At 44.1% G+C, this 25383-nt stretch overlaps 1 protein-coding gene across 2 annotated transcripts; it reads left to right on the forward strand.

Moving 5' to 3' along the window:
- Window positions 1-210: 210 nt before the first annotated feature.
- LOC132482900 (transcription termination factor 1-like) lies at window positions 211-24655 on the forward strand. Of its 2 annotated transcripts, XM_060088170.1 has the most exons (10): window positions 211-253; window positions 3831-4850; window positions 6180-6406; window positions 7516-7701; window positions 8637-8715; window positions 11988-12118; window positions 15195-15429; window positions 18124-18213; window positions 19801-19866; window positions 24060-24655. In XM_060088170.1, the coding sequence occupies exons 2-10, from the start codon at window positions 4300-4302 to the stop codon at window positions 24172-24174; spliced, it is 1680 nt and encodes a 559-aa protein (XP_059944153.1). In that variant the 5' UTR covers window positions 211-253; window positions 3831-4299; the 3' UTR covers window positions 24175-24655. The 2 variants fall into 2 exon arrangements, with proteins under 2 accessions (XP_059944153.1, XP_059944154.1); XM_060088171.1 differs by lacking the exon at window positions 3831-4850 and having other exon boundaries at window positions 234-253.
- Window positions 24656-25383: the final 728 nt, after the last annotated feature.

Raw genomic sequence — 25383 nt, forward strand, 5'->3', positions numbered from 1 at the left:
GAACAAGCAAGTCAGCGGAAGGGCTCTGTCCCACTTTCTTAGTTTTAGGATCACGCTCTACCCTGTCCCACCCGACTCGCAACAAGCCCGGGAGCAAATTGGGCAGAAAACGACGCGAGTCACAGCCCCACAGCCAGTGAGCTGCTACGGCAGCGCGATGCCGGAGGGGGCGGGCCGGAAGTGACACACCCACTTCCGCTTTCGCCACACCAGCACTTCCGGATTGGAAGGCAGGTGGCCACGCGTTCGGAAGGTAAGTGAAAGCGCCTTATAGTTGCTCTGCCTTTTTTCCCAGTTGGCGTGTCTGAGCCGAGAGGTGTGTGGCTGCTGTCTTCACCTCCCCGGAGGCCCGCCTTTGGCCCAGGTCCCCAGCGATGAGGGTGGCGCCTGTTTTCTCCGCAGCCGCTCCAAGCCCCTCCACTCGGGAACCTCTCGTTCGTTCCTCTCTCTCAGCCCCGGAACGCCCACCCCGGGGCAGAGCAGTGTCTCCAGGGCACCCCAAAGTGGGGAGGGGATCGGGACCAGGCTTTGGCATGTCCCTGCATGGCGGGAAGTGGTATGTTCCGAATGAGTGTGAATAAATATATATCCATACATGTCGAATGCCAGGGAACCATTTGGGAACCAGCCGTTCGAGAAGATCCCAGCCCTTAGGAGGCCGGTTCTGTCGCAACGGAGCGAAGTGCAGTAGGCAAGCAGCTGGATTGTTGAGAAACATTGTAACGAGAAGGCGGGACCCAGAAGTGATTAGAGAAAGTGAGTTTCAAACTTAGACCAGTTATAGCGCAGAAAGGTAATGGAGGAAAGGCATTCCTGGGGAAATGAGATGCTTTTGTAAAGTCCCTGATAACGAGAAGGATCATGGTGTATTCTGGGAACGGAAAGAAGACAGGATGTCTGAAACCCAGGGAGAAATGAGCGGTGGAGGGGTAGGCATGGACTAGACTAGCTCATGAAGCGCATGGTAGGTCTGTAAGGATTTGGAACTTTATCTTAAGAATAATGGAGGGTCTTCCCTGGTGGTGCAGTGGTTAAGAATCCACCTGCCGGTGTAGGGGACACGGGTCCAAGCCCTGGCCCAGGAAGATCCCACATGCCTCAGAACAGCTAAGCCTGTGCACCACAACTACTGAAGCCTGCGCTCCTAGAGCCCGTGCTCTGCAACAGGAGAAGCCACGGCAATGAGAAGCCTGTGCACCACAACGAAGAGTAGCCCCCGCTCGCGGCAACTAGAGAAAGCCCACGCACAGCAACGAAGCCCCAGCACAGCCAAAAATAAATAAAATAAAATAAATAAACTTACAAAGAATAATTGAGAAGCCATAAGAAGGTTTTAGTGGGACATGACTATATATTTAAAATGTGGTGCTGAGTTCAAGAGACCAGAAGGAGAAGCATACAAGGTATTTACAAAAAGAAAGAAAGAAACTAATGGAAGGTAAAAATACTAAAAGGAATTATCTGCTCTGTTCATTGTTATTGAGAGATCCTGAGGGAATTCCCTGGTGGTCCATTGGTTAGGACTCCGTGCTTCCACTGCAGGGGGCTCGGATTCGATCCCTGGTCAGGGAACTAAGATTCCGCCAAGCCACGTGGTGCAGCCAAAGAGAGAGAGAGAGGGAGAGAGAGAGAGAGAGAGAGAGAGAGAGAGAGAGAGAGAGAGAGAGAGATCCTGAAAGATGGGCCAGTAAAGTATCTCTTGAATTTAGTGGCTCGAAGGTCATAGGCACTCTAACTGGAGCAGTCTCGGGGGTGTGTCTTGGAGGTGGAAGCTGCATAGAAGTGGGTTAAGAAGGGGTTTCTGTGCATCTCTGGGTGACACCAGGGAGTAAGGCCTTAACCAAAGCTCCTGGTGCCTCCGTTGGAGGTGAGATCCTGAGGCTGGTAGTTTTGGCTTATAGGTATCAGTCCATATGTTTGTTATTCCCCATCCTTCCAGCTAGACAATTCTTATAGCTTCTTGACTACCTAGGAGAAAGTAGGTACCTTCTGGTAGAAAAGGTGCTTAAGCATTCAGACTTGAAAGACCACTGACACAGAGAGGTCTCCAGGATCTGTTGTTAAGTGAAAATAGCAAAATGCAGATCAGAATATACAGATGCTACCTTCTCTGTGAGAAAGGAGGGAAAATAAGGACAGATTATTTTGATGTTTGAACCATGTTAAACGTATTACCTTTAGTATTACTTTTAGTTGCAGAGAAATAAAATCTTAAAAATTGAAACCCAGAAGCAATACGGAGCAAGGAGAGTTGTAAGATGTGTTTGTAAAATTATATTTTTAACCATGTCTTTTGTGAAGTACATTTCTATTCCTGTACTTAAACTCCAGGATGCATGTGCTCTGTATAAGAATTGACATTGGAGCCTTATTAAACTTCATTCCGACTTATTGCAGAACTTGGACATTTTGTTGGACACTAACAAGGCCCATTCAGCCTCTTTCTCAAAGAGGCGATCTTCTAGTTTGAGGTCAGTGGATACTTGATGTTCCCGCTCTGAACCACAGCTGGGCTAAATGCTACAAAAGAGAAATAGTTTGCTATGAAAGTATATCATTTGGGGAATGGACCAAGCTCAAGGGGTCAGGAAAGGCTTCTTTCTTTTCTCTCTCTCTCTCTCTCTTTTGGTAAATACTTGAAACAGTATGTTTACATCCTTCAGTTGCTTGTTTTAATGCTTGTATGTTTTAAAATAAATTTATTGATTCATTTATGGCTGTGTTGGGTCTTCGTTGCTGCACGCAGGCTTTCTCTAGTTGCAGCGAGCAGGGGGTTACTCTTTGTTGTGGAGCATGGGCTCTAAAGCACAGGCTCAGTAGTTGTAGTGCAAGGGCTTAGTTGCTCTGTGGCATGTGGGATCTTCCTGGACTAGGGCTTGAAACAGTGTCCCCTGCACTGGCAGGTGGATTCTTAACCACTGCGCCACCAGGGAAGTTCTTAATGCTTGTTTTTCAGTGAAAGGAGTCTGTATTCTTGTTCTGCCCCTTGCTTTTTAGAAAGTGAACTATTTCAGTTCACTTTAAAAGAGTAGAAAAATAAGAGTAGACAAAAATATAACAAATACCCCTGTACTCATTACTCCAGTTAAGAAATAAAAGATTGCAGATATAAGAGAAACTGGCTCTCTACTTGTCCCTAATCCCTGAATTTACCAGTTATAATCCCCATGCTCTATTCATAGTTTTACTACATATGTTTCCATTCAGAAAAGATACATGAAACGATTTTGTGTTTTGAATGTAATATACGTGGCATCATAATGTATATATTCTCTTAACTCAATATACACGGCATCATAACATTTATATTGTCTTAACTCAGGATGCATGTTATCATAATGTTTATATTCTTTTAAAGCTTTCTGGAAGAAGCGATGCTCAAGCCAAGCTCTGAAGGATGAAAGAAGGCAGGGAGGGGTAGGAGACAGCGGAGAGCAGCCCAGAGTGAGGGAGTCGTGATTTATAAGACCTCAAGCCAGGGAAAGGATTGGAGCATGTTTGGGGAACCGAAAAAAAAAAAGGCCCGTGTAGCTGGAGCACAGAGTTTGAGAGGAGAGGTAGAAGATGAGGCCATGGGGGAACAAGGGCCCGATCATGGCAGAGCACTGTTCTCAATTAACTATATTTTTTCCATATCATAAAGGCAATGGAACCAGACAAGTGAATTACAGTGAGCTTGCTACACATTTAGAATAATGGAAAACTTATAATCATGACTCCAGGCTTGCCATTTGTCCTGCAGTTTCGTTTTTGTGTGATTTTTTTTCCTCCTGAGGCTAATGTTTAAAATGCTCTGCAAAAAGAAACCACGTGGTTCTGTTTCCCTATAGGAGTAAAATGGAAGGAGGATCAAGCAGATTGGAAACCCACACTCCAGTTTTCGTCTAGAAAAAGACCAAGCATTCTGTACATAAGGAGAGACATGGGAGGCATCCCCATGAAAGTTTCAGAGACTCCTCCCTGGCAAAGGAACAGGCTGACATAACTAAGGGTAAAAAAAAAAGAGAAAGCATGCCCAGCATCTTGTTTCTTCTCCTTTGAAACAATCAAAAATGTGCGATGAGCCTGAAAAGACCACTTCTATACCCAAAAAGAATAAAAAGAGAAGAAAAGGTGCTTTGGGAGTCTATAAGGAAACAGGTATGGTGTACATCCTGGTGGATAAAGAAAACATTGAGAACACACCCAAGAATTTTAGAAAGCATGTCGATGTCATTTACATTGATGTAAGCAAGCGGCAAAAGTCAACAAAAGGGCCTGAAGCAGATGAACCGCATTTAGTTACTAAGTCACGTGAAAATGAGTCAGAACTGCATGATAAAGTTCGGGGGGAAAAAGCATAAAAAACATCGGAGGGAAGTCGCGTCCTGTGATGCTGTCCAGGAGAGTCTGGGTGCAAGCATCACCCTGCCCGGATCAGAATCCCAAGAGCAGGAACCCCAGCCTCCCATGGGCCAAGAAGGTGAAATTGCACAACTACCAGTGTCTGCAGATCAAAGCAATTCTAAGACAAGAAAAAGGAAGCGTCCAAGTGACCAGGAATTCGAGGCCTTGCCTGCGCCTGAGAGCGCTGAGAACATATACTCAGAGGGATCCCAAGTGATTGGTGAGGTCGGGACTGCAGGGGGCAATCAGGAGTCCAGTGGCCTCAAGAAAAAGTCTAAGAAAAGGAAGAGAAGATCTTCTGTTGATATTGCCGTGGCACCTGGTGGTTATTTTTCAGTGCTCAGGACGAGCTCTGAGGACACGCTCTTTGATTCAGTGGAAGGTACTGGTACCTTGATTAAAGAAAGTGTGAAACCCAGGCCACAAGAGGAGAAACCCCAGGGCTGTTCGGAAGAGGTGCAGAGGTAACATGTGGGTGTAGAGCCTTCTGATGGTGTACGTCTTGGGTGTGAAGTCTGCCCGTTACCTCTTTGTTCAGCATGGCCATAGGAAGTGGCAGAAATCATAAAGAGATAGACCATCGAATGTATAGGATGTCGTGCACATTTAACTGAGTAACTTGGCAGGTACCTTGCGTTCTTCATGTATAAAATAAGGCAGTTACAGTCTGTTTTCACTAAGAATTATTCCAGCCCTGAAATTCTATGTATAAGTTTAAAAAGAATTGTAAGACCCCACAATTACCTTGTCTATATGTACAGAGAGAGGAGAAAGGATCAGAGAACTTAGGATGTTACAGAACAGGAAAAAAACTTGACTTAGGGTTCTCCCTAATAAAAGAAATTTAGATATCATTCTTTATATAATTATCATTTAAGTATACTGGCTGATGAATAGATGCAGGAATTTCTTTGAAGCACTTTATTTCAGTTCCTGGGAGTTGGGACAGGTTTTCTCCCCATTTCTACTCTGTGACGTTCTTACATTTGCTAGATTGTCCTGGCTTAAAATAGTTTCACATAGAAGTTAAATGGCAGAGGGCCCAACTCACATCATCCTCTGTGCCCTCTCTTTGGGGACATTTTTAGATCACTGATAACGATGCAGGAATGTTCTCGGCCTGTGGTTCTTAACTTGTATGGGGCTGTGGACCTGTGAAAGCTGTTGACCCTTTGCTCAGACAAATGCGTACAGTTTTGTTTTTGTTTTTGTTTTGTTTCAGTTTCCTGTCTGGGTGGTTAGCTGATGCCCTTGGCTAAGAACACCTTTGCACATGTGGCAGAAAGTCTGTGGGAATGAATTAGTGATAGATACATAGAAGACTATGTTTTCTTTATACTGCCAAGGGGAAAATATGTGGCCATTGTTAACTGCAAGGAAGCAATTGTAACGATGTAAACCCTGAATATTGATTTAACTAATTAGTAACCATTATTATAAAACAACTCATTGGTGGCGGGGAGGTGTCTTGAGTATGCATGGGTGTAGAAGAGGGCTGAGCTTATGAGGAAGTCAATATCTGAAACAATACAGTTGGGAAATAGTAACATAAGCAATGCCTGGTGGAAATAGGTCTTAGGGCGACATGTTTACCTTCCAGGCAGCCTCTGAGGTGTATCCAAGTTAGTAAAGCTATATTACAGAGTTCAGACATCACAGACTGAATCAACTCCAAGATCCCTTCCAGCTTTAATGCTGTCGTAGTCAAAGGGAGAGTCACTGTAAGGAAAGAATCTGAAAACCATTAGGGGACGTGACCTGTCAATGTTAATCAATCCAGTTTTTCTTCTTAGATTAGAACCCACAAATGAAGAAGATAGCAATTTGGAGTGGGCTAAAGATCCTGAAACCAAATATTTATCTGAAGATTCGAGAGATTCAGATAATTCAGATGTGGATTTGGATTCTGCTGTGAGGGGGCTCCAGGAGTTCCTCCCTGATATCAAGGAGAGGGCTGCCACTACAATTAAGCGAATGTATCGGGATGACTTGGGACACTTTAAAGAATTTAAAGCCCAGGGTAAGCTTGTGGGACTTGAATATTTGTTGAACTTCTCTATATGCGTAACTAGCCCTGACTTTCTTTTGTGAGTGGTTCAGATTTATAGATTCACAAACAGCATCCCTTAGCTACTTTCAGCTTTATCTCCTTCCAGAATCATTATCTGCACTGTAAAATTACCAAAATGAAGTGCACTCGTTTTCCTCCTCTGTGCCCAACTTCTGGTAGGGGAGGCGAGGAAAACCGGGACTAATGGATCCAGGTGATCCACAGACTAGAAGATCAAGCCCGGAAGAAGAGGGGGAGGAGGTTAAGTGGTTGAGACACTGGGAGGGGGACACAAGTGAAATCAAATTAAAACACGCATATCAACATCATCAGCTTTGGTGAGGTGTAATTTCAAGGATATTAATTTGAGGGTGAGCTGGTTGTAGTGGGCATGGCTTCAGGCAACACCCAGCTTGGTCTCCTTCTTGATTTCACTGTGTTACAAGAACCTCCCAGAAAGCTTATTGGGTTTCAGAATGAACTACAAATGTAAGGTTGTGTACTGCAAGTGATAAAAGATTTTTTAAATAAGTTTAAGATTAGGAAAATATACTGTGTAATGCAGTCAATAATAATGAGACTTGAGTGCTTTGAGTTATGACGAGGAATAGAACGTAAATTGCAGTGACATTGTCCCCACCTCCCCCCAACATATATACGTAGAGAATATACATGTTCATGTTTGTGCCACCCAGTTCCCAGCACTGCCTTGGGGGGAGGAGGGGAGAGGATAGTGAAATGGGGGGGGCACTTCTTTTAAACTTTTATTTCAACACTGTTTGAATTTTTAATGAATATCTATTACTGTTAATTTATTTCTTAAATAATTGTGTAAAAAGGAATTGATGACACAAGAAAGGTCACATTGGAGTAGGATGGCCAGGGAAGACTTTGGGAGGACAGTGTGGCTTAGGCCGAACTCTGCAGGAGAGCGAATGTCAAGGGCACAAGCAGGGGCTGCTCCACGATAGGTGGGGAGGAGCTGATGGGTGCTGTTGTGATTGCTAAAGACCAAACGGTGGTTCGCTTTCATTGATTGTTGACAGTTGTGTACCTTTTTCTCCTGCCCCAAATCCTAGGTGTCGCTATTAAATTTGGCAAGTTTTCCATGAAGAAAAATAAGCAGTTAGAGAAAAACCTGCGAGAATTTCTGTCTCTGACAGGAATCGAGAATGCAGACAAGCTGCTGTACACAGACAGATACCCAGAGGAGAAATCTCTAATCACCGACTTAAAAAGAAAATACTCGTTTAGATTGCACATTGGTAAGTTTAGAACTGTGGCCTCTTTGACCACCTGCAGCCTTCCAGCCTTGCACAGATAACCGCGGTGAGTATTGAGCACAGTGCCTGGCCCGTCCAGTACATGCAGTGCATGTTAGCCGCTGCTACGTTAATAGTATTTTTATTGCCAGCCTATACGTTCAGGGATTTGGAATGTGTTCACGTCTCCCAAGAATAGTGCTTTTACAGATTTTCTAACAAATTAGATGATCAGCTTCCAGCTTTCCTACTTGGTAACAATTACGGTTTTGGTTTCTCTTCTTGTCCTCTATTGTGTATTTTTTGCATACACTGCACAAAGTACTCTGGTATACACCAGAGTCTCAGTCGTTTTTTTAAGTAGAGCCATTTTTGCGCTTTGAGCTGGAACACTCCTCTTGGAGGTATCCTGGGGAAGTTAGAAGGTCATGAAGCAATGTAGGTTTGGACTGGAAAAAAAATCTCTCTTGAATTTAAAGAGGATAATTTCTTAGGTGGAATGCACAAAGGAAAACAAACAGTGAGCCCCTGCTTGGGGATCCTTTCATCTTTAGAGTGGCAAAGCAGGAAAAAGCTTATTCAATTGCAGAGGTTTTTTGTTTATCTTATGGGGAGCTGCTGGAGTGTGTCCTCCACCTCCAGATTATGTTAAAAGCTCTTTGCCTAATAAGGGTCTTTTCCATGAATTTAGCAGAACAGAAGCTAGAGCCTCTACATACTAAGCATCTAGTTTCCAGAGATGGCCAAGGAAACTGGGGATTTTGTATATCTGCTCCCCAAGACGGCTTTCTGCAGGACATAGGAAACCGCACCCTCCACCTGGGGTCTAGGATAGCCTGTGTTGTAAAAAGGGGCCCTTCTGGGTTTCTTTTATAATTGCAACTGCGTTTCATGCCACGCTCCGGTTGTCCCTCTGACCACCTCTCTTCCGACTTTAGGTAAGGGCATTGCCTGGCCCTGGAAACTCGTATACTGTCGAGCAAAGAAGTTGTTTGATGTCAACAATTACAAAGGCAGGTAAGAAAAAACTTGAGCAGAACATTTCTCTAGTCTTTGCTGATACTGTAAATCAACATGTACACAACAAAATTGTGAAGAGTTTCGTGTGTGAAACCAGATGTGCCGTCAGGTGTATGTCTCCAAAGACCCTTTCAGTTTCCACCTCTTGAATAAATCTTCTGTCATCTTCCCCTTTCTAAATCCCTGGCTTTTACTTTATGCTGTCAATTGTAGCATTCTCCATGCGCTGCCTCTTAGCGTCACCCGTGCAGTTTTCTTGGCAGTCTCCTAAGTTGTAAGCTCCTTGCGAACCCAGACGTTCCTTCTCAGTGTGATGTGTGCCCTTCAGCACTGAGCCCAGTGCTTTGGGTTTTCAGTAAATATTTGAAGGTGGGGGTGAGCACTTGTGTGAGGTCATTTAAGTGTGATTCGGTAACATCAATGCAGAGCTTCATGTGGCGGTAGCCTTTCTGTCCTCCCTTTTTTCCTAAATAAAATACCCAATTATGTTCTGTTCCCAACATTCCAAATAAATCAAATGTAGACTGAGCGTCAGTGGTGGGTAAGCACTCTGCTTAAGGACAAAGGGATGAGGGAGAAAGCATCAGCTCCTACCCTTGAGGGCCCAGACAGCCACCTAGGGCTGAACTACTGATCTCACTTCCAGGAGGCAGATGGAGTGAATCTGTCAGGGCCAGTTGGGTCCTACTGAGCGCCGTGATTTTGAATCAGGACATAGGTACTATCGGAACTTAACATTGATATGACCTCGGCTTCTTTTTAAAAATTTTTACCAAAAGAAATAAACCGGAAGTAGAGGAAAGGCGCCTCCACACAGACTGAAACCTGCCTTCCCTTTTTCCCAAGCCCCCGCCGTGTACTTTAAGGAAATTCACTAAGGGTGACGTTTTAAGTGGGACCAAAAAGATGCTTTTGGTAAATGAATGAGGTAACATGTTTTTCTACCTGTTACATCACTGTGGGAAATGGCATTTTTCAAATAATGAAGGTCTGTCATTCTGATAATAAAGTTCATTCACTGGTACCATATTATTTGTGTTGTGCTGGCCATTTACCCTTAAAGTATGTTTCCAACTTAAGGAACTCTTAAGTGAAAAAACCATAGAAAGTCAAAAATCAAAGAATTGTAAGGCTCCAAGGGGCCATGGAGGTCAGTACACCTGTTTCCTCATTTTCGTACACTCTGTTTTTCTCTCATGTCCTTTTTTTTGTTGCTTCAAGGGTACTTTTAAGTCTTGTTTTAAATCTCAGGAAGACCCTGCTTGCCTTATAAAGGAAACTGCTAAAAAGCTTGATTCTTAATGGTGAAGGATTTCGCATCTCTGTTCACCATGCTCTGCATTTTAGATCCATTTCTGAGAATGCTAGGATCTTACTGTCCCCCGGTAGTTGTGGATCATCCTCATTAGAAATGGTTAGTATTTTACTAGGGCTGCTTTTGTGTTGCATTAGTAACAACATAAACTACCACTTCTGACCCCTCTTCCTCCCCACCAAAAAGGAGTTATAAAATGTCATAATGATGGCTTTTTTTCCCTTAAACATTTAAGATGTTTAATCTCAAAATCTGCATGTATTATAGTGCACTTTAGTTCTTTTCTTTTAATGTATTTGCTTTTATGTGGGATTGCTGCCTCTTAACTTCCTTAAACTGTGACAGCTTTGTGCTAAGGCATCTGTCACACCTTTTATTTTTGGCTGCGTTCGGTCTTTGTTGTTGCGCACGGGCTTTCTCTAGTGGTGGCGAGCAGGGTCTACTCTTCATTGCAGTTTGTGGGCTTGTCATTGCGGTGGCTTCTCTTGTTGCAGAGCATGGGCTCTAGGCGCACGGGCTTCAGTAGTTGTGGCTCTCAGGCTCAGTAGTTGTGGTGCACAGGCTTAGTTGCTCCACAGCATGTGGGATTTTCCCAGACCAGGGATCGAACCCATGTCCCCTGCATTTGCAGGCAGGTTCTTAACCACCGTGCCACCAGGGAAGTCCCTGTCTCATCTTTATTGAGCATCTGTTGTCTGTCAAGCGTTACCGGGTACCAAAGTGTAGAAAACTGACAAATGTCCCCACCCTCCGAGGACTTCCCCTCCAGAGCTGTGCTGTCCATCCATGTGACCACCAGCCTCATGTGGCCATGGAGCACTTGAACTATGATTAGTCCAAGCTGAGATGCGCTGAAGAGTGAAGTATACAGTGGACTTAGAAGGCTTGGTGTGGAGAAGAGAATGTAAAGTATCTCATTCATACTTTTAGGTTCTGATTACATGTTGAAATGGCTGCATTTTTAATATATTGAGTTAAACAAGATATGTTATTAATTCACTAAAACTAAATAAAATTAGGGACTTCCTTGGTTGTCCAGTGGTTAAGACTCCATGCTTCCACTGCAGGGAGTGTGGGTTTGATCCTTGGTTGGGGAACTAAGATCCGACATGCCGCATGCTGCCGCTAAATAAAACCCCCCAAAACATGGAAGGCAGAGTGGAATGGTGGAAAGTGGTCCTTGGTGATTTGACTGAGCTCCTGGATTAAGCTAACCCTAGGGCCCACTTGTATCTGGACTTTTCAATTGCCTGAGCCAATAAATTATCTTTAAAACAATTAATAAAATTAATTTTCACCTGACCACTAGAAAATTCTAAATGACATCTGTGGCTCATATTTCCATTGGCCAGTGGTGGCCTAGACGAAGGGTCAGATAAACCAGGGAAGCCACGAGCGTACAGTTGCCAGTGGTGACGGGGGCAGTGAGAGAGCAGCAGAGTGTCCTGTGGGAGAGGACAGCAGGACACCTCCAACCAGGTGGTCAGGGAAGCCCTCTCTGAAGATGCACCATTTAAGCTGCTTCTGAAGAGCTTGCAGGAGCTTTCCAGCGGTGGAGGGAGGCCATTCCCACCACAGGTCCAGAGGCTTCAAGGTGAGAAAGGCCGATAAGGCCAATAGGGAGCACCGAGCTTTGCAGGCACAGTCAGAAGTTTGGGTTTTATTGTGTGAAGCCTTTATGGGTTTGGCTGGGGAATAGCATGATTGGATTATTTGCCCTGGCCTCTGTGTAAGTGAGCCAGGGACTGCAGTGACTGACTTACAGGGTGCTCATGCTTGAGATGCCGAGACAGGAAGTATCTGGGCTCAGGTCCTTGGTAGGACTGCGCTGAGCAGGTTTCCTGACAGCCCGCCCTATACGGCTTCTCCCAGCGTTGCAGCATGCTGCAGTGAGAATAGTGGTTTTAAGCTTGTGGTTAACGCTTAGCTGTGATCTGTTTTCCCTTCCTCTAAGGTATAGCAAAGGAGATACCGAGAAGCTAAAGGTATACCAGTCCCTCCATGGAAACGACTGGAGAAAGATTGGTGAGATGGTGTCTCGAAGTAGCCTCTCTGTGGCCCTGAAGTTCTCCCAGATCAGCAGTCGTAAGTCGTGGTCTCTAGAGCCCAATTTGGTGAACAAATCAGCCCACAGTGGCCCAGGGCCCAGGCATCACTGCAGGCCTGTCTTCTGAGAGAGTCCTCACTCTTTCAGCCATTCTCTTACTGATTCATTTATTTCTTCATGCATATTGATGCAGCCTTTATTCACCAGACTGATTTCTGCCACACCTTATGTCAGTAGCTTTCAGTGTGACTCCAACTGCCAGGTAAACTGAAACCCACTCAGCCGGTGGGCAGGAGAACCTGGGCCACCAAGGTCCCTTCCCCCAGGAGACCAGGGAAACCATCAAAGGGAGGGCCTGTTAGTCAGGGACGTTTCCCAAAGCCAGTGTCAGTCATCTCTTGTCTGTTCTCTTCTTTCATAAAAAGCTTCCTTGGTTATATTCTTCACCTTAAAAAGTCCCCAGTTGCTTTCAGAAGACAGTCCTTAGTGGGTGTTAGCTTCAGCCTAGAGGCTCACGTGCTCTGGCCCTGCAGGCAGAGCCGTGCAGCGGGTCCCAGCCAGGCGTCCGCGTGTCCGCACGTGGTAAACTCTGAGGTGGTGGAGACCACGCCTTTTGTGCCACCAACTCTGGCCACCGGTGCCACATGAAGACTCAGCACAGCCAATTCTGCCAGTTTCCAAGAAGTAAAGCAAACATCTGGATTTGCACATGTGTGTGAAATCAAGATCTTTTTTTCTTGGGACTCTCTTTTTTAAAATAAATTTATTTATTTATTTATTTATTTATTTATGGCTGTGTTGGGTCTTTGTTGCTGCGCACGGGCTTTCTGTAGTTGCGGTGAGCAGGGGATACTCTTTGTTGCAGCATGCGGGCTTCTCAGTGTGGTGGCTTCTCTTGCTGTGGAGCATGGGCTCTAGGCGCACTGGCTTCAGTAGTTGTGGTGCACGGACTCTAGAGCGCAAGCTCAGTAGATGTGGCACACGGGCTCAGTAGTTGTGGCTCGTGGGCTCTAGAGCGCAGGCTCAGTATTTGTGGTGCATGGGCTTAGTTGCTCCATGGCATGTGGGAACTTCCCAGACCAGGGATTGAGCCCATGTCCCCTGTGTTGGCAGGCGGATTCTTAACCACTGCCCTACCAGGGAAAACCCTCTTGGGATTCTCTTGATTTTTAAATATTCATCCAAATTGTTATTGGGGAAATAGTAACAATAACACTCTGTAGGCCAGATCGAAGATATCTGTAGCCTTCCAGCTTGCGGCCTCTTCCTTAGCATGACTGTGAGCATGTAGACAAGAAGAGCAAATCATAGAAGCTTTTGATGCCCTGCACCAAGGACTGGCTTTAGGAATTTACAGGTGCTGGGACTTCCCTGGTGGTGCAGTGGTTAAGAATCCACACTTCCACTTCAGAGGACGTGAGTTCAATCCCTGGTCAGGGAACTAGGATCCCACATGCTGCAAAGCAGCTAAGCCCACGCTCTGCATCTAGAGAGAAACCTGTGTGCCACAACGAAGGTCCTACATGCTGCAGCTAAGGCCGAACACAGCCAAATATTTTTTTTAATGAAAAAATATCTTAATGAGTGCAAAATATTAAAAAAAGAAAGAAAAAGAGAAATTCACAGGTGCCTTCTTCATCAAGTACTGTGGTGATGCCATTGCAGCTGTTAATTTCACTCCAGAAACTGTTGGGGAGAGTTACTTATATAACATGAAAGTCGTTCGGTTATTCTCTTTCCACTAAATGTTTGGGAACCTCACAATTTCTTGCAGTAGGTATTACTCTTAGAAATAGGAAGAACAGCTTTCTCGAAGATAAAAAAAAGATTGCATTAAGAAAGGATTTTTTTCTTTTCAGTTGGTTGTGTGTGTGTGTGTGTGTGTGTGTGTGTGTGTGTGAGAGAGAGAGAGAGAGTGTGATTGGTCCTTAAAAGGAATCTATGGCCACTTTCGTAGTTTCGTTTTGATTTGCATGTAACTGGTAGTTTTGTTTCGTTTTGTTTTGTTTTGTTTTGTTTGGCTGCGTTCGGGCTTCATTGCTGCGCGCGAGCTTGCTCTAGTTGTGGCGAGCAGGAGTTACTCTTTGTTGTGGCGTACGGACTTCTCATTGCCGTGGCTTCTCTTGTTGCAGAGCACGGGCTCTAGGTGTGCAGGCTTCAGTAGTTGTGGCATAAGGGCTCAGTAGTTCTGACACGCGGACTCTAGAGCACAGACTTAATAGTTGCGGCGTGTGGGCTTAGTTGCTCTCCGGCATGTGGGAACCTCCTGGACCAGGGCTTGAACCTGTGTCCCCTGAACTGGCAGGCGGATTCTTAACCACTGCACCACCAGGGAAGTGCATAACTGAGAGTTTTATGTTTGTGTAATTGAGATGTTGCCCATTGTCTTCTGAAAAGTGTCTGATTTACCTTTTTGTTTATAAAGGCTTTATTTTGGGACTTCCCTGGTGGTCCAGTGGTAAAGAATCCTCCTTCAGATGCAGGGGACGCTGGTCGGGGAACTAAGATCCCACATACCGCGGGGCAGCTAAGCCCATGCTCCACAGCTGCTGAGCTCATGCACCCTGTAGCCCATGTGCCACAAAATACAGGGGCCATGCACCACAACTAGAGGGAGAAAACTCACACGCCACAACTAGAGAGAAGTCCGTGCACCACAACAAAGAGCCTGCGCTGCAACAAAAGATCCCACGTGCTTCAACAAAGATCTCATGTGCCGCAACTAAGACCCAACACAGCCAAAACAATAAAGAAAATAAATAAATTAAGGGAAAAAAAGACTATTTTTCTAGAGCAGTTTTGGGTTCACAGTTCAAGTGAGAGGAAGGTACAAAGACTTCCTACTTATCCCCTGCCCTACACATGCATGGCACACCCCCATTCTCAACACCCCCCAGCAGAGTGGTCCATTTGTTACAATCCGTGAAGCTACCTTGACACATCTTAACCCCCCAGAGTCCACAGTCCACATTAGGGTTCACTCTTGGTGTTGTAGCTTCTGTGGGTTTGGAGAGATGTCAAATGACAGATACCCTTCATCATCATTTTGTTGTTAATATTGTGTTTGAAAGCAAATAGATGAGCAACTTCAAGACCATCCTTTTATGTCAACAGAAAGAAATCATGGTGCTTGGAGCAAGACGGACACCCAGAAACTAATCAAGGCTGTTGAAGAAGTGATTCTAAAGGAAATGTCTCCCCAGGAGATAAACGAGATGGATTCTAAACTCCAAGAGAATCCTGAAGGCCACCTGTCAGTTGTTCGGGAAAAACTGTACAAAGGCATATCCTGGGTAGAAGTGGAGGCGAAAGTGGAAACCAAGAAGTGGATGCAGTGTAAAAGTAAGTGGTAAGTTTGAGGCTTCTTACATAAATTTCAACAAGAAGCATTCCCTGCCCCTCTCTCAGCAACTTCCGGAGAGGGGTGGACTGCTGAGGTTACTAAGAATATCTGTAACTACCACGTGGAAAGCCTTACAGTAGGTCAAGAATGATCCTCTCTAATCCGCTGCTCCAACCACTTCCATATCGAAAGCTAATTTAAGTTAGCATTTAACCACCCCTGATTCATTGTGTGGCTTCTTCATAAAGAACTTAGACCTTTTTATTCTATTTATTTATTTATTTATTTGAAGTATAGTTGATTTACAATGTTGTGTTAGTTTCTGGTGTACTAAGTGATTCAGTTGTGCATATATATTATTTTTTTTATTCTTTTCCAATGTAACTTATTACAAGATATTGAATACAGTTTCCTGTGCTGTACAGTAGGACCTTGTTGTTTATCTATTTTATATATAGTAGTTTGTATCTGCTAATCTGCAATTTCAAATTTATTCCTGCCCCCTTTCCCCTTTGGTAACCATAAGTTTGTTTTCTGTATCTGTGAGTGTGTTTCTGTTTTGTAAACAGAACTTGAATCTTTTTAATATTGAATATTGACTTCTGGTTTCTTCACTCTGTCCCTTTCTTCATAAAACAAGATTGTTACCTATTTATAGCATGAAAGAAATACAAAATTAACGTCTGAATATTTAGGAGGGAAATCACAAGTGTAGTGATCAGTAATACCTCCACCTTTTTACTTTTGCTTTCTAATTCAGCAGTTCCTCTGTCTTCATCCAAAGCAGGACAGTCATACTCTTTCATCCTAGAACATCTTTAGGTACATCCATCACGAAGAAGTAGTTTCAGTCCAGATGTTGCTGCACGTTCTTTGCCCAATGTAGCTTTTCCCAGCCCTGGAGGGATTCCGAACTAACTTTCATCTGCAACATGACAGCTTGAAGCAGTGGTTCTACAGCCCACGACCCAGGTCTCCTGCATAAACGGGGCTCCATCATCCTGCATAAAGGGGGCTCCGTCATCTTGACCATTAAAGAAGAATGAAATCCAGAGTGGGCATGTTGTATGTTAAAAGCAATCTGCTACATTATACTGTGTATTGTTTATATACCTTACAGTTCTGTTGTAGAATATTTATCTTACTAGAAGACTACCCTCAGGAAATAAGGTCAGATAATGTTTGGGGGGGGTGAAGTGTGTAATATGGAGGAACCAGAGCCCTTTCTACCCCTATATCTTAGGCTTAAAAAAAGGAGTGGGGACTTCTCTGGTGGTGCAGTGGTTGAGAGTTTGCCTGCCGATGGCAGGGGACATGGGTTCGTGCCCTGGTCCAGGAAGATCCCACATGCCGCGGAGCAGCTAGGCCTGTGAGCCATGGCTGCTGAGCCTGTGCGTCCAGAACCTGTGCTCTGCAACGGGAGAAGCCACAACAGTGAGAGGCCTGCGTACCGAAAAGAAAACAAAAAAAAAGATTAGGGGCTTCCCTGGTGGTGCAGTGGTTAAGAATCCGCCTGCCAATGGAGGGGACACGGGTTCGATCCCTGGCCTGGGAAGATCCCACATGCTGTGGAGCAACTAAGCCCATGTGCCACAACTACTGAGCCTGCATGCCACAACTACTGAAGCTCACCTGCCTAGAGCCCTTGCTCTGCAACAAGAGAGGCCACTGCAATGAGAAGCCCATGCACCACAACGAAGAGTAGCCCCCGCTCGCCACAACAAAAGAAAGCCCGCGTGCAGCAATGAAGACCCAGTACAGCCAAAAATAATAAATAAATAAATTAATTAATTACTTTTAAAAAAGGAGTGGGTTATAAAGCCTCGGTTGGAAGATGATATGTCAGTGTCTTAAAAGGGGAATGATGAAGGGGAGCCATGCTTCAGAACCAGCATAATTAAATAACACGCAAGGGTTCTTTTTTAATTTGAAGAAAAAAGTAGGAAACTTGAATGCTGAGCATAGGTTTACTTCATGAAACATTGAAATGGCATCAGCGGGTACATTTCAAACCAGTGAACATGGGCGGCTATTAGTAAAAACTGTCAGTTTCTGTGTGTGTGCCTCATGTACCTCCCTGCTCAAGAAAGTAAATGTCACAGCTCATGATCTGTCCATCAGATTGTGACAGATTTCACTCTTCAAGAGAAGCACTTTTAAAATATTTTTAATTGGGCTGCTGCTCTCATTAGGAGCTTCAGGGAATCCTTTCCCTCAGCCATGAACTTGGGGCCTTAGAGGAATCATTGAGTCATTGATCACTTTAGTAAATCTGTGCAGTTTGGTGTTTCAGCAGCTATAATGGAAATAAGAGCAATATCTCTCTGTTTGATAAACAAGCAAAAAAAATTGAGTCTACACAGCACCCTTTAGCACCTGCAAGCAGGCTTATTCTTTTTTTTTCCTCCCTTTTATTAAACTGTTTATTATGGAAATTGTGTAACACACACCAACTTAGAACTCCTTGTATCCATCAGTCATTTTCAATAACCATCAACTTTCTATCTCTTTATTTACCCTTTCCCACTTTAAAAAAACTTTTAAAAAGGTATATTCTTGATGGTGGTAAATCTTAGCAGTGATGAGTTGCAAAAGTTATAAAGTGGTTCTGAATAAGGACAATTTAAATGAGGAAAACAAAGGACATTTTAATGGAAACTTTACCCTGAAAATAAACTGTTTTTCTTTCTTTCAATGTAGGACGGAAATTCTAACCAAGAGGATGACAAATGGTCGGGACCTATACCGGGGACTTAATGACCTACAGGCCAAGATCAACCTCATTGAAAGGTACAGAAATAGAATGTGATGATATTTTACCCGTTTTCCTCTCTAGCCAAAGAGTAGTTGTTAAAGAGCAGAATCTGCAGTAAGATTACCACGGTTCATATTCCTGTTCCAGCACTTTCTACATGCATGACCTTGGATGTGTTTCCTGCCTTTCTAGGTCTTGGTTTGTTCATCTTAAATGAGGATGATAATAACAGTACCTGCCTCTTAGTGTTATTGGCTGAAGAAATGAAATAATGCATGCAAAACGTAGCGTGCACTCAATAAACATAGCTCTTTGAGTCTTTAAGGCTTTCACATAGACACTGCTTACTTCTGTCCACTGGAAAATGGAGGTAAATACTTCAGGCCGAGCCCTACTGCTCTCTAGCACGCATTAGTTGGTGTCACTGCTGCTTGGTCTTAATTTTGTCTTTGAGTTCCTGGTCCGTGCAGAGTCCTCCCTCCCCTGATCGACAGGGAGACACGGACCTGTTTTACAAAGTCTGCGAGTCTAGTGGACCTGGCCTCATGTCCAATGAGGAACAGCAAAGAGCAGAAGAAACCTTTGGATTCTGGCCGCCCTGTCCAGCTTCATTATTCTTGCGCTCTCTCAGGAAGCCTTCTTCTCCTTCATTGGTGGGCTTCCTCGTTCTCCACGCTGGCCTGGCTGGGGTTTTTCTCCTCTACCAGAGAGATAGCAGAGACTAGCAGAGCCAAGGAGGGCATCTCACGTCAGGCAGGCCTGGGTTCCAATGTGGGTAGCGCCTATGAGTCATGAAACCTTGAACCAATGACCCGAGCTCTGAACCCTGATTCCTGGCTTGTTGAAAGGACATAATCCCCTAGCTTCATCAGGTGGTGTTGAGGGTAAAGGGATTAGTGGGTATCAAGGTCTTAACCCAGTGTCTGTCACTTAGTAAGTGCTGAGTACACATGTATACTACTCTTGTGTGTCTACATTGAATGGTGAAGTTGTGTTTTTGTTTGTTTGGTTGGTTGGTTTTTAATATTGTATTTATTTATTTGGTTGTGCCGTGTCTTAGTTGCAGCAGGCAGGCTCCTTAGTTGTGGCATGCAGACTCTTAGTTGTGGCATACATGTGGGATCTAGTTCCCTGACCAGGGATCGAACCCGTGCACCCTGCATTGGGAGTGTGGAGTCTTAACCACTGTGCCACTAGGGAAGTCCCTGTGTTTTTTTTTAATTGAAGTATAGTTGATTTACAATGTTGTGTTTAACCTTTGCTATACAGCAAAGTGACTCAGTTATACATATATATATTTTTTCATATTTCATTCTTTCCTATTATGGTTTATCACAGCATATTTAATATAGTTCCTTGTGAAGTTGTGATTTTTACTAGGCTTGGTGGGAGATGCAAAGGGCTCAGGAGGAGGAAGGGTGATTTTTTGGTCTGTAGCTCACCCCAAGACCTTGGGCTGACCTTGGGTTAGCATGCCAGTGACACTGGGCCTGTATAACAAGGGAGCTGGAACAGGGGTGAACACGCTGAGGCCTTCCAGCTCTTAATATTCTGTGAGCCCATGAAGATGTGGATCATGTTGATTTTTGGCTTGAAAACTTAATTTTTATTTTTTCTCATAGGTTGAATGAAATAAATGTGGAAGATGTTAATGGAATAGACTGGGAAGATCTTGCTAGCACCATAGGGTAAGGCCATTTGTTTAATATTAATCTAATGAAAAAACAGAGAGGAGTTCTAATAAATGCCTCTCAGATTTGAAGAACAGGACTGAAATTCCTGCTGCTTATGGAACTCATCTATAAATTGTATTTGTGTATATATGTATTGGGAACGCCCTGTCTAAGAACCAGACCAGGTAAATCAGACCAGCCCTCCCTCAGCTCCAAGCACCACCTCCACCCCAAGACACCTGAGAAGAGTGAATGAAATGTGTGAAGAGTCTCTTAAAAGCTTCATGGAGCACACCAGCTATGACTGGGACGAAGAACCCATGGTCCCTTTGCCCATAATTAGCCTTTTACCATTTGCCACATTGACTTTATCATCCCTCCCTCTCCCGCTCCCTTCTACAAGGGAATAGAATTCTTTCCCTTAACAGTTTCAGTGTTAGTGGTGGACGCCATGTCCTCAGCAAGGCTGTTATTCTGCATCAACACAGTGATCTTACTGAGGGCACCTGACACTGATGCACTACTATTGTCTAAAACACAGTCCCCATGCAAATTTCACCCAGCGTCCCAGTCCTGTCCTTTATAACACTTTCCCCCTGATTTAAGATCCAGTCCAGGATCTGTCTCCTTAGAGTCTTCTAAACAGCAGAGTTGTTCTGCCTTTTCTTTTCATTTTTTAATTATTGGAGTATAGTTGATTTACAATGTTTCAGGTGTACAGCAAAATGATTTCTGTTACAGATTTTTTAAAATTTATTTATTATCTTATTTATTTAATTTTGGCTGAGATGGGTCTTCATTGCTGCACGTGGGCTTTCTCTAGTTGGGGCGAGCCGGGGCTACTCTTCATTGTGGCTCGCGCGCTTTTCATGGTGGTGGCTTCTCTTGTTGAGGAGCACGGGCTCTAGGCGTGTGGGCTCAGTAGTTGTGGCTCGTGGGCTCTAGAGCACAGGCTCAGTAGTTGTGGTGCACAGGCTTAGTTGCTCTGCAGCATGTGAGATCTTCCCGGACCAGGGCTCGAACCCATGTCCCCTGCAGTGGCAGGCAGATTCTTAGCCACTGCACCACCAGGGAAGTCCCTCCGTTATAGGTTATTACAAGATATTGAATATAGTCCCCTGTGCTATACACTAGGTCCTTGTTGTTTATCTATTATATATACAGTAGTGTGTATCTGTTAATGCCTTTGTCTTCTACAATGTTGAAATTGTGGGAAAATACAGGCTAGTCATCGTAGAGAACTTGCCTCAGCTGGGGAGTTTGTCAGACGCTTACTCACTGTTAGATTCGGGTTTTGTATTTTACACGGGAATCAGTCATGGGGGAGCCTGTGTTTCTGTCACCAGGTCACATCCCATCATGAGGCATGTGGTTCTGATTTTGATCCCCTGGCTCTGGCAGCCTCTGCCACACTGCCCCACTGTAGAAAAGTAAGTTTTTCTTTTGGTGAAAAGAAACGGCCATGGGGAGATATTTTGAGACCACATCAAGCTCCTGTTCCTCTTCGGATTTGCCTCAGTGTTTTCGGTGTGCTGTTCCTTTGCATTTCTCATCCGAGGAGTGAGATTTCATCGGTTGTCACTGTCTGTCTTCATCGCTATGGTCCTTGCATTTTCAATCAGTTCCTGTCACTGGAGGAGAGGCCACCACTCTGAAGACCTGAGTTCACTGCTGGCCAAGCAACAGAGAGCTGGCTGGCAAAGCACAGTCCCTCTAAGCAATGCAAACTGTTGAGCATCACAGGGCTCAGGGGTTGGTGGGCTTTGGGAGGTGGGGATGTTGAGGGACTGTCTGGCCTTTAGTTCGGGAAGGGTGCTGAGGGGAACAGGGCTGCCACAACCTGGCTGCCTTCCAGAAACTTGGCTGCTGGCGTGAGGTTGTCACTGATCCATTAGGAAGGGTGTAAACTGGTTCTGCTGGTTAGTTATTTACACCTTGGGATTATGGACAAAGAACAATCAGTCCTTTTTTTAACTTGGAGAATTGGAATCTTTTCGTGGCAGGCCCTGTTGGGAGTCACAGACACATGCCCATGGTTCCAAACCCTTTTCTCTTCTAGCTCATCTCAGGGGTGGGGCACCAGCTCTTGGGTGTGGGTCCCTGAGAGGGGAGGGTGTTAGGGGCTTTGAAGGAAGGCTGTTCTGCTGTGTACCCCACCAACTGCCATCCTAAGAAGTATTCATGTCGACCAGTCCCTCCCTTTGTAATATCAAACTGCTTTTGAAAAATCTGACTTTTCCAATAAATGTTTGTGTATCTTGTGACATTGCCTCAAATCACATTTCTTAAATTAACATGGATTTTTAATGATTTTAAGTAGAATTATATACTTAAATATTGATTGTTCTGGTTAAGGTTTAGAAATCTCAAAGCTGTAAAGCAGATGTCATGGCATCCAGTCAAATACCATTGGGAATAGTACATCCTCAAAGTTTTAATAACGAATTAAAACAGTGAAAATAATTAAATTAATAGTTCGGTCTCTTCAGGTTCTTTAAGCCTCCCTTGTGAATTGTTTAGGCAGGATTTTAAAGAAAGCATGTCCACCTAATGAGATGTAACACCTACTTCGTTTGAAAATGTCCAGATCAGTTATTGTTACGTCTTGAAGCCTGAGCTTTGATCTGCAGAACAACCTGGGTGTGGGGTGCTGTGGGAAGAGGGAAGGCATAGATGCCCTAGAACTTGGGCTTTGCAGTCAGGTGGACCGGGCGTCAAGTCCTGGGACTCTGCTCATAATTTAGCCAGCCTTGGGCAGGTCATTCCCTCACTTGCCTCTGCGTCGCGGTTTCCTCATTTGTGCAGCGGTGTAACAGGACCGTGATGAGGATGACAGCAAGGAGACAGTGCGTGTCACGCTGTGCACACGCGGCGGGCAGCTGCTGCCATGAAGAGGCAGAGAGAGCCCAGCCATCTTGTACTTCCACATACCTAGCAGATCCAGTTATTCCCACTAATCATATAACAACTAGATTAATTAATTACTGAAACAAATATGCCACGCTTTTGTGGCTTAGGAAGTGAGTGCCCAGGAAGTGAAGTTAGTGATTTTCACTTTAAAAAAATATTTAAGATGTGGTTGTTCCTGTCCTACTTATTGTAAATGAAAAGTGGATTTGACTCACCAGAATATCGTAAGCATCCACTTTATTTAGATTTGTAAAGTAAAAAATCCAGACCCCTGCCTTTGCATTGTGACAAATATATAGTTAGCCTGAAGGTAGTGGTTAAGAGTGTAGGATTTGTGAAATGTTGCCATTGGCAGCAACACAGATGGACCTAGACATGATCATACTAAGTGAAATAAGCCACACAGAGAAAGACAAATATCATAGGATATCAATTATATGTGGAATCTTAAAAAAACTGATACAAATGAACTTACTTACAAAACACAAATAGACTCACAGACATAGAGAACAGACTTATGGTTACCAAAGGGTTAGTGGGAGGGAGGTAGGGGGATAACTTAGGAGGCTTGGATTAACATATACACACTACAGTATGTAAAATACATAAACAATAAGGACCTACTGTATAGCACAGGGAACTATACTCAATATCTTGTAATAATCTATAATGAAAAAAAAATCTGAAAAAAAAAATATATATATGTACAACTGAATCTGCTGTACCCTTGAAACTAACACAACATCATAAATTAACTATAGTTCCATTAAAAAACACTGATATCCAAAAAAAGAAAGAAAAAAGTAGAATTTGGAGTGGACCCAATTGAAGTCCCAGCCCTTCCCCCCTATTCACTGTAAGATCTTGGGCATCTTCTCTCGGGTTCCCCATCTCCAAAACGAGGGATAAGCATAGGAGGCCCCACGCAGAGTGGTCGTGAGGGTTATTTGTTGCTCTGCAGAGAACCCTCAGCGTGGGGCTGAAGACAATGTTAGCATCAGCCCCTGTGAGCTAGTGTTACACCTTGTCTTCTCAACTGGTAGTTTAGATTATTCTAGTTTAGACAGAATCTGTGTTGTTGTACTGCTGTTTTTCTTCCTTCTGTGTGTGTGTGTGTTTAACCAGATGAACAATAGCTTTTCATATGTGTCTTATTTTTCTCACATGTGTAGACATGAGGATTAAGAAAGCTGCTTAGGTCTGTAGACCACCCCTCAATCAATGCACTTAGTACACAGGACTGAAATGATTAATTTTTAAACTGCCACTAACTTTTTGACACCTTTTCCTTTCTAAAGGGGTGTTCCTCCATCTTATGTCCAAAGTAAATTTTATAAGCTGAAAGCTTCCTGTGTTCCGTTTTGGCAGAAGAAGACTTTTCCAGGTCAGTATTTTCGATATCTGAATAGTTAAAAACGCAGCATATGGGGATACACACTGGTAGTGTGACCTTGCGTAGTGACTTCTGGGAACCTCAGATTCTTCAAATGGAAAATGGTAAAAATTGGCAAATTATAACCCCTACCTGACAGGACTTTCAAAAGTACTAAATGAGATAATGAGCTTGAGAAGTGTGGTCACCAGGCCGCCGGGCGTTTAGCAAGCACTGGGTGAGGAGCTGCGAGTGCTTCTGGATTGCACAGCACACATGCTCACACCACATGCCTGCACACACACTGATCCACAAAAAACTGGAGGTACAGTTTCTTCTCTGCAGCCATTTGTAGGTGGTTTACATATGTAATTCCCAAACCTGGACTATCGGAGTCAGGTGGGGAACTTGGGAAAAAAGATACATACCTGGGTCTCATCCCAGACCCAGTTGATCCTAGTCTCTAGTCTGTGTCCAGAGGCTAGATTTTTCTCTAACAAGCTCACAGATGAGTCGCCAGTGGCCTGCCCAGCATCATTGTTTGGGACCCACTGGTTCGGGTAACACTCCACCCTGCAGTGTGTGACAAAATGCTCCTTGCGTTCAGCAGACAGCACTGCCTGGGTTTGAATCCTGGCTTCGCCCTCCTGACTCTATGACTTTGGATGAGTTTCATGTCTTTATGCCTCATTTGAAACACAGGTGAACAATAGTGCCTACCTCATAGCATTTTTGAGAGGATTGAATGAGTGACTATGAATAAAGCAGTAGAGCCAGGTCTTGCTACAGTGCCAGAAACAATGCATTGTCATCGTCCACGCCATTCGTCCTTTGACCTTGGGAAGAGGCTTTGTCAGATCATCTCAAGATTCAGTTTCTTTAGAGATTATAGACTACCTTCATGAGACTAGTCTACCGTTGCTTAGAGAAAAACTAGAGAAGAAGATGGAGAAAAACGGGACTGAGATCCAGACTCTGGCAACCCCCAAGCCAGTCTTCCTGTTTTGAGACATCTTTTGTTGTGACGATGACAGTGAGGGAGAAGACGGAGATGAACAATGTTAAGCGGCTGCTACTCTCTTGTCCATTTTTCTAGGTCTGGTTGTGTTTATGTACGTGTCAATAATGCTATTTCCACTATTGATTTTACTGAAGAAGGTGCAACAGCCAAAGGAAGGGTATGAAAATAATAACATACTGTGGAACATTAAAAATTGATTCACATTTCATATTCAAGTTTGTCTGAATGT

Source organism: Mesoplodon densirostris, chromosome Y (genome assembly GCF_025265405.1).
Source record: "Mesoplodon densirostris isolate mMesDen1 chromosome Y, mMesDen1 primary haplotype, whole genome shotgun sequence".
Classification (NCBI taxonomy): Eukaryota; Metazoa; Chordata; class Mammalia; order Artiodactyla; family Ziphiidae; genus Mesoplodon; species Mesoplodon densirostris.